Here is a 14,616-nt window from a genome sequence, read left to right on the forward strand (position 1 = left end):
CTGTTGGACGCCTGCAGTGTTTTTGGCACTTCTAACCATGCTGTTTCCCCCTTGCAGGACAAGACGGTGTGGTGACCGTGGTGGGAAGGAGACATCGTTCCCAGCAGACTGGGGACCCTGACAGCAGGCATACCCAGACAGCCACAGACGCTCCCCACTGCTTCATCCACCGACCTTTCCGTGGGGCTGGCTGCGGCATGTGCACACCAAACATCCTGCCTTGACCGTGCTTTTCGTCAGCTGGAGCCCAAAAGACGTCCCTGTGAGATTAGATGGAGCTTGCTTTGGATCTGCAGCCCCACTCCAGCATGGCCCCAGGGGCTGCAGGGGGCTGCGGCAGGCAGCGGAGCCAAGGTCCAGGGACCCGATCGGGGCCAGGGCTGCTGCCGTGAGGGGATGCACGGGGACGGCGATGCCCATCACGCAGGACAACGCAGGGGTCTTCCTCCCCCTCCTGTGCCAGTGGCTGCAGAACAGCCGTCGGGAGGGGGCTGAAGGTGCCGAGCAGCAGCTCTGCCGCTCGGCTGTCCAGAAGCTGAGTGAGTACATCCAGCTCAACTTCTCTGTGGATGAGAGCAAACTGCAGCCAGGGAGCTGCGGGACTTCGGATACGGAGATCTGCACCATGTACCTGGCCCAGGAGATGCGAAAAACAGAGGTTCTCGGGTTGAGCTTTGGGAACATCCCTGCGCTGGGGGACTATGGGGAGAAGCGTCGGGGAGGGAAGAAGAAGAAGGGACATAAGGGGCCAGTGCTCGACGTCGGGTGCATCTGGGTGACGGACTTGAAGAAAAACAGCCCGGCTGGGAAGTGCGGGAGAGTGCGCCTGAAAGATGAGATCCTTTCTCTGAACGGCCAGTTGATGGTTGGCGTGGATGTCACCGGTGCAAGGTAAGGGTGGAAGAGCAGCTGCCGGTGGCCACCTCTTGCGACGTGTGGTGCAGGTCGTGGTTGGTACTGATTAATGTCTGAGAGCAGAGGTTTTGACCTCTCTTTTCCAGCCCCCAGGAGAGCTCTGGGTTCCTTCTTAAGGTCTGTAGAAAATAAGTAACAAAAGCAAATTGATAATTAGCCTACATCTGCTACTCGCACATCCACTGGGAAATTTTGAGGGGTCATTGTGTCAAAAAATAGTATGTTGTAAGCATTGGAGGGTCTCCACTAAAACAGGAGTCTTCCTGTGTTTGGATAAAACTGTTTTCTTCAGTAAAAATGAACACAGACTCAGCAGCACTGGAAGATTTTTTTACAGGTGCATCTTATTTTTGTTGAATCATTTGAGTTGAGGGAAGTTTTTTTGACAGCTAAATGTTGTCTGAGACTTTTTCAAAGCAAGACAATTTTGTGTTTTCCAGATTGGAACAACTTCATTTTAATAAATTCCCTTTGATTTTATTGCATTTGCTCTCTTTTGCTGTCTCCTGTCCCAGAAAACTTGAAACCTTTAAGAGTTCAAATCAAAAATGAAGGTTCTTGCAATGATATAGATTATTCTTGCTTTTTTATTTCAGCTGCTGTGTGCTGCAAAATCAGTTATTGGCCCAGCTTTGTTCTTTGTGGGCCAGCAGATTTGCTCACATTTCCCTTTGCAAAGGCAAAGACCTTTCTCTGCTAAAGATGAGGATACATATGTTCATTCATACCTGACATGAAATCCTCCTCCTCTTGCCAAAGGGGGTTCATCTTGGGGATGGACTGTTTTGGAAACAAAATGCTAGTGAAGTGGCCCTTCCTTAAAAGGAAACTGTTGATCTGCAGCCTGGGTAATCCAGCACGTTTTATGGGCCTTGGGAGTAATATGTCATTTTAGACCACCTGAGGAAGTGCTCCAGCAAGTGAGATTTGCAACACGGGCAAATAACAGGTTTTAACTGAAATAAGCTCTATACTGGAAAAAAAGAGTTGAATCTTTACAGATTCGTCCAGTGAGAATATAGCATTGATGGGAAGACTTGTTTGTTGTTTATCTGCTCCTTTAGTTGTCAGGCTTGCAAAGCCACAATGGCCTCGGAGGGGTAACACTTGCAAGTTATAATCCTGCAAAGTGCACGGCCTTTGGTCCCAACAGGCAGTGAATGCAGCAGCAGTTTAGGATGACCGTCGCTCCCGATTCTGCTACGTGGCAGAATAAAAGCAGTGACTTCTCAATGAGCAGATCAATCTGGCTGGGGTTTTGCAGGTGTGATAACAACCCTCTGTAATTTCAAGCCTGTAATTCAATGAGCATATAAATATTGGTACTGTGGCAGTATCAGTCAGTGGCACCCCCAAATTTGAGATGTTTTGTGGCAAAAAGCAGTTAGTTTGCTGTTTCCCCTTTGCCAGATGTCACTGTTCCTAAAATCCAAGGGAATTGCTTGCAGTGGCCAGCAATAATGTTATCTTATTACTAATGCAAAATGGAAAGATAATACTCAATGGAGTCCAAAATGTTTGGATATCTGTTCTTTTTATCCTATCCCTGAAGGCTTCATTTTGGGCTTGTTCCTTTTGGAAAGCTCTGTTATTAGACCAGCAAGCTGTGACTGCTGCTAATGAGAACCAAGTGCTCCATTTTCCTTAGTTCAGATTTTTTTTTTTGGCCATTAGGAAGGCAGAGTTTTGGTGGTGCAGGGCCAGTGATGTTCATAAGATCCTGTTTTAGAATATTCTACATCCAATTTAGGCCAAAATTTAGAACATCTCTTGTCAAAACCTGACTTATTTTCAGCATCCAAAGCATCCTTGCCTAACTTACTGTCAGCTGCTATTTGACAAGGGTGATGTTGATGGATGACAGTTTGGGACCTTGAGGATGCTCTCAGTTTGGAGTGCTTGATTTTGCCTCTCAGGGAGCTGGCTGGTAGCTCCAACCCCATGTTACCACCTTGCTAATCTGATCTGCTCCAGGATGCTTTGAGAGTCCTTCAGTAGGTTTCTCCACTGGGGTGCTCAGAAGGGACATAATTCTGTCTAGGTTTATAGCAGGCTGAAAGGCAATGTCAGCTTGTTTTCTGGGAAGACTGTTTCAAAGAAGCAGCTTTCCTAGAGTATTTCTGTATTGCTGCTACCTTGGCAATAGCAGAGCCCTTTCCCCTTGGCTCTTCAAGGTATTGGGGCAGGACAGCACACTGAGTAGTAGTCCTGGCTCAATTTCTGTCTGCCTAATTATTCTCTGGCTGAGTGAGAAGCTCTTCCAGGTCGATACAAAGGGGTGTGAGTGCTGTCATTTGCAGTGTGATGTACTTAGTGTAGCCTGCGCATGGTCAGTGAAATTAAAATACTGCCTTAGCTCCTGTAGCACCAGGCTGGACTGGGCAAGCAAAATCACTGCTTGCATGTTTATTCCTCGCCTGCCAAGTGTGCCAGGGCAGCCCCATCTTGCCTGGTGAGCGCGTTGTCCACAGTGGTGTTTTAGGGAATGTCCTGATTTATTTCCATAACAGTGAGGAATTTGGCATGAGGGTCTCACGACTCTGCCACTTTCCTGGGGGTTACCACCTCTGCAGCAGGGTTGGCAGAAGTGTGCTCATGTACCCTGGGCTTCATGTCACCTCACCTCCAGCTCCATCCCACCATGCAAACCCTCCCTGTTCCAAGGGGCTAAGCCAATACACTGGACAACGGGAGAGGAGAGGTAGGGGCACGTGGTCCCTTCTGCTGGCTGTCCTATGGATGTGGTCAGCCTCTAGAGGATGCAGGGGCAGACGGCTGGAGCCGTAACAGATTGGGCAGCCCTGGACAGATTGTGCTCTTTCAGCACCTGCCTGGTGTAGGTCGTGTGCCTACAGGTCCTTACGTCGTGGAGCAGTGATGGGGTCCGACACAGCACAGAAGAGCAGCATGCTGCTTCTCGGAGGAGTTGGCTGTGGGTATCACTCATCTGTCTCTCCCTGCTAGGGAAGCTGAATCTGACTTCTTTAAAGAAAAGTTATTTATTTAAATTCCACCTGATTGCCATGTAAACAGCAGAAACAGGTTGATTATTGCTGAGCTTGTTTCTTTTTTTTTCTTTCTTTTCATTTAGAGAAACATTATGCAGTAATATAATCATCAAAGCTCTTTGCTTAACAGGGTATTATTACGTTAGAGAGGAATGATGTAGGTGGTGGCATTTTTGGTGATGTTAGTGACTGAGGGAAAATTATTGCTCTCTTCAGAGTTAGCAAATTGTGTGTGTCTGTCAAACACAATTGCAGGGAAATGAGCTGTATTGGAGTACTGAATAAAGGTTAGTCAAAACTCTGCATGTTTATTTATCTTCTGTCTATACAACTGTATCTCCAAAACACATGGGTTATGTTCCCCCAGACAACAACTTCCTATGTATTTTGGAACTACTCCTCTCATTTTGGGCTATTACTCATTTACTGGAGGGAGGCTGTTAGTATTCCTGCAGATGACAGATGAATCCTTCATTTCTTGAGCATGACTGAATGGGGCTTCATTAAGCAAGTCCTCAGAGGATTGCAAAAGAATTATTTTGTCATGAGTATCATTCAGTTTGAAATATTTGATTACAAATTTCATCAAGCATAGCTGCAGTGCTTGGACACAGCTACCATATACATCTAATCTTTAAAATCAGTGCTGAATAGATTTCCAAATTCAAACTGCTTTTGAAGAAAGCAGAGTAAGATACATTACAAGTGATGACAGTGTGGTATAAACATGAGATATTATTATAATTTTGTCATTGAGGAAACCCAACCACTGCTTCAAAGTATCGTGTTCCTCATCGCCAAAAATGACCAAACATCACCATGTGTGGGAATACAGTCAGAGAACTGGCTGGCTTCTTTTTAACCCACAACCTGGAGTCGCTTCCAAAAAACGGACGGAGAAGTGTGTTGACAGCCATACCTTTGCACAGCGTTTTCTTAGTCTCTCCTCTTCAGCCAGTGTCCTGAGGGAGTTGCTAGGACTCCTCCCCAGCACAAGATACGGCATGCCGAATGTCAGAGAAATCAGTTTATTTTCAAAGATGCTGAGAAAGACCTTCAGAAATCAGATGTCCAATGGAGAGTGAGCTTCAAGTCCCACTACTGAAGGCAAAGCTTTGACCTTACCTGAAGTTGGGGGTTTCCAGCAGAGCCAAGGTCTTTCCTGAGGGCTTGCTGATACTGCATATCATATCTACGTGCTCCAGGACAGCTGGAAGTATGAAAGTAATGTCCTGGCCCTCCTAACAGGTCAATGCTATTAGTAGTTGTGTCATATATGGACATTCTAAACATAGTCCTACTTCTCTGTAAGTGCTAGCAGCTGATTACAGAGCACAATACTGAACGTCTAACCAAATTACAGGTCTCAAAATGTGCAAAGCACTTTGTGCTGCTTGCCTGCGGCAGTCAGTAACAGTCCTGGGCTCAACTGAATGAAACCTTGAGGTTCTGTATCAAAACAGTCCTTGCTGGTGCTGGAAAGCCAATATGCAGTTCCTGGCTGTATTTGGAGTCAAATTCTACTCTGAACAGTGGTCTTCAGGAGAGCGCTCTTCTTCTGTGCCCTCTTGTTTGGAGCCCTGCATGCAAGGAGATGCAGAGCGGTACATCTGCTGAGGGGATGGGGATGGAGAACGGGGACCTTTGCTGCATCTGAGTAGAGCTGCTCAAAAATCTGACACTGTGGTTTAAAAACTGGTGTTTCAGAAGAGCACACCTGTCAAGGCACTTTTTATTGAGCTCCCCCTTCCTCAGAATTTTGAACTGAATGATGTTTTTATCATAAACTGCTTTGCCCCTGCAATAGAAAGATTTTTTTGTTGGGAAGAACCCCTCCCCCGAATGTGGTCACTCTTTGATATCAAAGTGCAATGCTCCAATTTTGCATTCTCCATGGGGCACTACTCCCTGCCACGCTGTGGTGAGACACTGTCACTGCAGGAGGCTGGCTGGCCTCGCCATGGCCACTTTGTCCCTGTGCTGGCGGCCACGGTTGTCTCTGGAGCATCCGCAGGATTTTGTAGCACCGTGTTACTCAGCAGTGTGTTCAAAGTGCTTCCAGGTGCTCCGACTGGTGTGTGGGGATGGCATGCTGTGGGAATGGGGAGCAAGGGCTGTCCTCCCTCTGCTCATCAGCTGGGTGTCTCAGTTTAAGTTTTTGGTAATAAATCCATTATTTAGTAGGGTCAGGCGTTAGGGTGTATGAATGCCTGTGTTATGGTGGAAGGTGAGGTTTTCAGGTTTCTGTGCCTGTGATGGGCTCGTGTTTCTGTGGAAGTTGTTGTGGATTTATTTTCTGCTTGGCAGAGCAATCTCCTTTATACATCCTTTTTCTTAGGGAAAAATCACCCCAAGAAAACTACCCCTGGTCATCCCAGAAAGCTTTATCTCACCACACCCCCACCTCCCGGGCATGTCAGGTTGCATGGATCAATTGCTCTGTTTTACTGTGTTTCCTCACCTCCTTCCTAAAGCAAAAGTGCTGCCAACACAAAGTGCTGCTCAGTAAAAGCAGCTGCTTTGCCTGGTGTTAGTAGAGCCTTCTTTTGGTTATGTTCATAAGAAAATATTTTTGTTTTAATAAGAAAACAAATGGAAATGTATCCTGGCCCTTTGCCCTTGGCCAAGGGGCAAACATTTCTGTGGGAGTTCCTTGTTAAAATATTAACAGCACTGACTACACAGAGAAAAACAAACACCATGGTCCTGGAGACTGCAGCCTCCAAATACAATCTCAGGGAACAGATTTCTCATAACTGACCTAAAAAATACCCCCAACCTATTGTGGAGTTGAATTCGTATCCTTTTTTATATCATATTACCAATCTTCATGCTGCTAAGTGATGGATCAGAGCACAGAGGCTGAGACCTGGGGCTTGTTATCACGGGCACGGATGGGAAGCGTATGCTGACATGCCCTCCAAGCTGCCTGGCGCGTGAGTCCCAAGGATGGAAAATAAGCAGCATGTAGGGATTTTGGCTGAGGGTTTTCTCCTCCAGTTGAGCTGCTATGAGTGGAGAGACAGTGAATGTGTGCTCAACCTGTGCGAAATGAGAGGAAGCCTATGGATGTCTAACATTCCTCAGACACAGCCCAAGTCTCACTGTGCTCCTAAAGTCTTGTATGCTGGAGCATGGAGGCCCCTCTGAAGCACGGCTGCTGTATTTTAAACTGATAGTGGACATTAATTCCCCCCTTAAAAAATTCCCCCCTTAAAATATAACAGGACTAAGAAACTAAGAAAAAGATGTTTTTCTTCCCTTCTTTTATGTCTTCAGGAAAGGTATGAGCAGACTTAGCCACACGTGTTGAAGAAATAAATTGCTCTGAAGAAATGAGCTTTATCCCAAATCCTCTCTCAAGAGCCAAAGACTTAAGCAGAAGGTCACTAATCCCCAGACTCAGCAGAGATCATTTAGCTTGTTTGTCCTCTTTGCTTTATTAATCTGAGCATGGGTTTGCTCAGTTTCCCCTCCGCACCCTCTGGTTCTTGCCTTCCCTCTCAACCTCCCTGCGCTGAGCCCAGCCTCTGCAGAGGCAAAACCTGTTCGCTTGTAACAATGGTCATTTGCAGCATTGCACCACTACAACTGCCTCCTGAACACGCTCTCCAAACCCCTCTCCTCCTCAACTTTGCATCTTATTTATCTTCTCACTCAGCTCAGTTTTATCTAAAACCCATAAAAGATAATGGAAAGACTCCCACTGATTTAAGTGGCTCATGTCCCGTGCGTGTTTGAATGGTTGTCCCAAAATTTTGGGAGCAAGATGCTCGTCATTGCCTTCTACACACTGTTGCCACTGAAAAACAGAGCTGGCCTCTCTCAGTAGAAAGTGTGATCCCCAGAGGGCATATGTGTATAATTAGGCAACATCCCCAGGGTCATCTGCAGCAACTGCTCCCCAGTCCTGGCTCTACACGCTTTCTTTTCAGAGGCATTGCATCAGGCTTGAAAAGACTTGGACAGAGGTTGGTGGTGTTGCCTTAGGACGTGTAAAAGCTTCAGAGGTTATAGAGTGGGTTGTCCTGAACGTCTTTTGTGTGCTTTTGTTTTGTTCCACTGAGCTGTGCAAGCTCTGCTTAGAAGGCTGTACCTTGTTGCCAAATGTATGGCTGTGCATCTCCATTTAATTTGCTGTTCTGAGCATGCTGTAATTACAAGAGAACAAGCCGACTGTTTGGGAGGGAGCTCTGCCCTCCGCACTCATCTACTGTGGGAACAACCTGGTTTGGTGAATCAGCCTCGTGCCTTGTCATTTATCCCTGACACCAAAGTGCCAGCAAGAGCCCTTTTCCATCCTGAGTGGGATTTTCAGCCTTGCACACAGCAAGCATCCCATGCTCTCAGGTCATCTGGAAGCACAGTCAGGATACAGCAGAACTTAACTAATTGGCAAACCGCTGGAATGCGCAAAATAGGGTCACTTTTTTCCACCACCCAGCCAAGGAGCAGGTGAGGCCTTCAGCTCCAGCAGCAGTTATTTTCACAGCCTCTCCAGCAGTGCATTTGCTAGCACAGAACAGTGTTTTAGCCATCAATAATTAAAAATAGAGATGTTCAAAAACACGAGCAAGGAACATTTTGTGCCCATTATTCTTGCTCTTTCTATAATGCTTGTGCCCTTACACACCAATTTGCAATGTGCAGTCATTCACAGTGTCTCTTCTAATCTGTAAATGTGAATTTCTCTTCCTATCTGGGAGTCCAAAGTTTTGCACAAAGCAGGCTGTGGGCTAAAGACTGACTTCCGTGAGACAGGAGCACCAAGCTGCTGCAGGAGCAGGTGACTGGGTTGCAGCAAGATACATGGCAGGTTGTCCTTTCCCACTCGTACTGACCGATGTGCCATGAGTCCTGGAAAGGCACAGTTTTTCCAGTCTTCATTGAAATGTTTTTTCTCATAGCATTGGGGTAAGCGAGCAGCGTTCCCATTCTCAGCAGGGTTTCGGGGCTGCTCTGCAAGGAGGCGATGATCATATCTTCTTGCCAACCTCATGTGCCTTTGGGTGTGATGGTTGCTGTCCTGGAAGATGCACTAGGACTGAGCTGTGACCCTCCAGAGCTAAAAGCATTAATGGTTGCAGCAGCTTAAACCCGCTTATCCCCTGTCACTGGGAATCAGGCCTGGCTTGGAAAGGACAGGAGCGAGGAGGGTTGAAAGATGATCAACAGGAGGCGGTTCCACAGGCAGAGGCTGTGCTTGACATCAGCCTCAGAGAGACGGCTTGTCAGCAGGAACCTGCCATCTACGGACATAAGTGAGAGGATAAATATAAGAAATGTAGGTGTGATCAGCAGAGAGGCAGGTATGTAACTCCAGAGACAGCTGCTGCGGTGGATGGCTTTGGGGCTGGGCTTTTTTCCCGTAGAAAACTCATTGCTTTTCTTATCTGATGTGACACTTGCCTCCAGCTCCGAGCAGTATCACATGCTCCTTGAAACGTATTTTCCTGTCTCCTTTCTGTCAGATGTAGGCTAAGACGGGAAGAGCTTATGTATCAATCGCAGGCTCTGCAGCATCACTCACCGTTCTTGCTGCTTTCTCTGGATTAAATGTATGAAACTCAGCAAGATCATCTGGGCCTCCAAAGGGAAACACTTTTAACAGACCAGTACCAGTAAAAAGGTAAGTTGGCAGGCACTGCCAGAAGGTTTGGGGCAGCTCAGGAAGACTTGTACCTACAGAGACAGGACAAGAGTAGGGAAAATGTGATTATTAGCAGCAAACTTCACCCTAGAGCATCCAAGACTCAGGAGGCCCAGACAGACTGAAGGCTCTTTAACAAGACTGTGAGAAACTAGAGGTAGATGGAAAATGGATTCTAGCTTTTTCAAAATGCAACAGAGTTGTTGAAATGTGACTGAAGGAGATCATTGTTTCTGCTGATGCCTAAGATCTTTTCTATTGTTTAAAAAGGTGGCAAGGTCTGTTTTTTTCCCTTCTTCATAGTAGGTATTATAGATAACTGGATGATCTTCTAAAAACAAAGAATTGATTAATAGAACAATCGTTTTGACTGTGTTTTCCTAGTCCGTTACTTGATCATTGGAATGGGTTCAGGCTAGCAGAGTAACTATTTGATGAAACAGAAGTCAGTGATGTCCTCCTTCTCATCCTCATACACATTGACCAGCGGCTCTTTGTGCCATAACTGAAGAATTACTAAGTGCTTGCCAATTTTTCATAGCCTGGGCTGTTTTTGTTCTGGTAGTGAAGAGAAAAACACAGACATGTAAACCAGTAAATGTTGTGGTACCCTCCATCTGAACACAGAGCCCAGATGAGGAAAATGGGCTAGAGGTTGGGGAATTCCTTCTTGAAGACTCACGGATGATAAAGGGAGCCAAACCGATGTGGGATGTTCTCACTGAAAATGGTTTCTAACACACACAGTAATTGTTCTGCTGAAAACGATATTTCATATTTTCATCTGTAGAAAAGTTCTACTAAAACACAGATTTTTCTCGGTTTCCTCTAGAGGGCAATGTCATATAAATATTTTAAGCAATTTTTGGGTTATGTCAACTGGGAATTTAGCCTGCCTTATCTAAGAATTCATAAGACAGCAGTGAAAAGTGTTTCTTTACATGCTTTTTAGGATGTGTATATACATCATATAATTACTCTAATTGTTTCTTGAGCTTGTTCAGTGCTAATCCCTTTAAGGAACACAGAAATACGTTGTGCATTTTGGGCAGATTTGCCTATGTAGGAATGCAGAGAGGGAACTGTTCATGAAGATCTGACTCTCTCTTATACCTGTGCATCTTCAAGGACTTTCAGCAGCTACTCCTTATTTAAACTATTGTAAAAGAGATTATGATCCAGTCCTCTGAGAATGAAGTTACCAGTTGCTGCAGTTTATGTTGGTAGCTGGAACTTCAGTGCAGAGGAGAAATCTAAATACCAAGTCTAAGTAGTCCATAGGATCTAGGGAACAGAAGTGTTTTGTGTTACTACCTATTTCCCTAAGAATTTAGGTATTCCCAAATTCATTACTGTATTGCTTGTTTGATGGATGTTACTAACAGCGCAATGTTCAAATTAATTGTCCACATAAACAGCTGCTAAAATTAGTATGAACGAAAGGTGGCCACTCTGGATCTTAATAATTAAACTTAAGGGATATTGTCTCCTATTTTCAGTCACTGTAGTGTAAAAAAATGGCAAATATGGATAAAGGCTGTTTTGTTTTCCTTAAAGCTCACATGTATAATTTGAAACACGCTTACATAGGCACAAACTTCTTTTTTGTTGTCTCTATCATTACCTCCCTCCCTTCCCCCAAACCAACACTACTAAAAGGGAAATTTGCTCTTGAGTTCCCAACATGAAAATGGCTTTGGGGAAATCCTTTTAGAATTAGTCTCCTTTCCCCTCCTGATGGTGACTAGTCAGTCCTCTGGTGCATCACCATAATGGCCTTATTGGATTAACTTGCAAATCCCATATGTTTACTGAATTTGTGGGTTAACATTCTTTTAAAAATATCTCTTCCAAAAAAGTAATGGGCAATCTGCAGTTGCCAAGTTCTCTAAATGAATAAACCTGTTTTTGTTTGTTTTTCCCCAAACAGGAAAAGCAACTAATTAAAGTAAAACACTTATTCCCAGAAGCACTCTATTTGAAAACAAGGGCCTGTGAATAAAAAGAGCAATAGTTGCATTGGCTTCAAAGCTAGCAGGCATTAGGTAGCAAAGCAGGATTTGCCCTCTACTTTTGAGTAATAGAACCTCTAAGAAAAATCTGAGGACACAGCTCTTCTGTAGCCTTTACAAGTTAAATAGGTGAGAACTGCTTTTTAATTACTGCTGCTGGCCAGGATGGACTTTCTCTTAAACCATGTCTTAACAGAAGTATGATAAGGAGTTTGTAAATTTTAAGTTGCTGGGAAAATTTTTTAGAGACACTAGTGGCAATTAAATAATCTTAGTTTCATTTCTCATGCTGCATGGATCTGATGAATAGCTTCGGGTTTGAACTGTATATTCATCACCACCTTGGTTTAGGGCTCGTGTTTGGATCTCGCTGGCTCTAAGGTATCTGACAGCTTAATGCTTAATCACGGGGGATTATTCTTTGCCTTCAGCTTGAAGGAGCTATGTTTGGGGTGTGGGAAGGTTGATTCACCCTGAGCTGGGTTCTCCGTACATGGGTAGCCCTGGGAGTGTCACACTTGCATGGCTGCAGGTACTGAAGGAACCACCAAGGGTTCATGACTTTGTCTCCTCCTGCTCACTCTCTCTGCCTTCCTTGCTGGTGAGTGGTCTGAAGCGCAGCTTTCTTGCACAGAAAAACAAAGCTATGCCTGAGGTCTCTGACAATACCATAACACTGTGGGCTTCGGTGGAATTGCTTCCCGTCTGCCTCCATGGAAATGGGGCAACTCTGCCTTCCAAATTTCCTCCCGCCGCTCCGTATCTGACCCAGCAATACACAAAATTGTCTCCTCTCTGATCTGTTTTTTGATCATTGCCTGCATTTGGAAAGTAAGTGGTATGTACAGCAGAGCAGAAAATTATTTAGTAAACTAGCCAATTTCATCAGGATGAACTATCTGGTTAAAATAAATCGGATTTCAATAATTCACCAGTTATGCTGTGGAGAAAGAAATAATAGTTAAAACAAGTGTATGGATGCCAAATGGATCAGAAGTTAATGGCTGGTGTGTGGAATTCAAAGTCAACAAGGGTTTACTGCAGGGCTCTGCCTTTAAATGGACTCTGTTTTAAATAGTGTATGAGAAAGGCAGAATCTCAGTGCTTTATTAGAATTACTTTGTGACTCAAATGCTTTCTCTGATGACCCAAGAATCAAATTATAAACTGTGGAAATGAGTTTAAGGGGCATCATCATTAAAAAAAAATTATGCAAGTTAGTAGAGAAGTAAACATCTGTCTTGAGAGAGGTGGATTTCAGAAGAGCTTGAAAAAAAAAGAGGTAAAAGACAAAAGGGTAGAAAAAATTTAGGATGGAAGAAGGACTTAGAAATTAATTAATTCAGGCTGGCTGAATAATAATCAAAAGTGTTTTGTCTAATATGTAATTAAATTAGATATCATTATCTGTTAAAACAGTTCAGCCAGCTCTAATAACCAAGGAAACCAATCCCGAGTCCAGGTGTCAGCTCCCATACTCCCTGAGGTTTTCCCAGCCTCGAGGATATTCTCTCATTTAATGATAGTATCAATAATAGTATTAAAGAATATGAGGAGGCATATTCTCCCTTTTTATATAATCTTCAACATGCACAGCAGCGCACTTGGGACCCACTGGCCATGTACTACATTAGAGGAATTGTATTCCTCTAATACAATAGTCGGTGAAGCCAAGGCAAGATCTCCTTTAGATTAAAAAATGTCATATACCTTGCTATATACTGAGTCATAAGCTGGAGTAAGAATCCAACATGAACCCAATGTAAAGAACTAGTTTAAATTCCATGTAAAGTTTTGCCTTCTTCAGATATTAGTGGCATTTGCTACTTGCTTGTGGTTCGTGTTGCTTTCTGCAGTGAGCCCATGCTGGTTGCCTGCTTTACCTTCTGTTTCTCTTCTGCATGCTTCTATTTTAAATCATTTACTTGTAAGTTATGTTTGCATAAACTGTATATGACTTATAGCTATGTATCTAACTGCTGTCAGGGTCTTAGAGCCTAATGGATAGCATGTGTGGACTTAAGAAGTGTTGGGTCCTGGTCAAGCCTTTTCCCCCCACTGCAAACAAGTCATGGTACTGGTGACAGGGAGGTGATGACAGCAGCTCACTTTCTGCAGGTGCTTGAGCTCTCCAGGGGAAAAGCACTTTATTAAATGCTGGGTTTTACTGCGGAGCATTTCTTCCAGGTACCTGCCTGTCTGTTGGAGGGTTATAAAGTCAGAGCAGCTTCATAAGGGCTAAAATTTTTTGAAATACCTGTTTCTGCAGAAGTACATTGAGCAATACAAATAAGCCCTAGCTTATGAGATACCTGCCTGGTTATGAATTTAGACATTATCCAGGCTTCCCAAGTGTCTCCAAGAGGCGTCAGTGTAAACAAGTGAGACTTATTTACCTGTAGGGTTTTGCTAGAATAGTGACAGAATGGAAAAACTGAATTCTGTTTTTCTGAGGCCTTGAAGCCAAAACACTGTCCTTTTCTGCGCCTAGTGTAGGCTTTGAGAAAAAAAACCCCCGACCTTGTTTTTGTCATGGTGCTCCAGCCAACATGCAGCTGAAGTTTGATTTCCAGATACGGTATTTGAGGTTTGTTGTGAAGTAAGAAGGTCCAAAGCCAAGCCTGCTGGAGCTGCCAGGTTTCTGGTTGGAGCGATCACTCCAGTTTGTAAAACTTTGCATATTATACCTCAACGGGTTATCTTTTAGAGCTGAAACAGTGCAATAGTCTGGCAGGGCAGCTCTAGATGTGGGATGTGTGTTTACTGAGGAAAAAGGAGCCACTTTGTGGCTTTATTGGGGAAAATGTGATGAAATGGTTTCCTGTTCAATGCAACTCTTACTTGGTGAGAACTTCCTTTCCAGTATAAACAGTTGGGAAGCAACTGAGCTGAGGAGGAACCAGTATCAGTATCAAGATAAGCACATGAGAAAAAGAAAAATAGGATTAAATATAACCATCTAATTCATCTCATGGCTGCATGGCCACATACTGGGAACAGCGTGGTAACACTGGGATCATCCCACTACCCC

At 44.4% G+C, this 14,616-nt stretch overlaps 1 protein-coding gene across 1 annotated transcript in view; it reads left to right on the top strand.

Annotated features, from left to right (window-relative positions):
• Positions 1-412: 412 nt before the first annotated feature.
• PDZD2 (PDZ domain containing 2) overlaps positions 413-14,616 on the top strand; it is a 137,889-nt gene continuing 123,685 nt past the window's right edge. The window contains exon 1 of the mRNA XM_050913369.1: positions 413-891. Coding sequence (XP_050769326.1) covers positions 413-891 — 479 coding nt within the window. The remainder of the gene's footprint in view (positions 892-14,616) is intronic.

Source organism: Gymnogyps californianus, chromosome Z (genome assembly GCF_018139145.2).
Source record: "Gymnogyps californianus isolate 813 chromosome Z, ASM1813914v2, whole genome shotgun sequence".
Classification (NCBI taxonomy): Eukaryota; Metazoa; Chordata; class Aves; order Accipitriformes; family Cathartidae; genus Gymnogyps; species Gymnogyps californianus.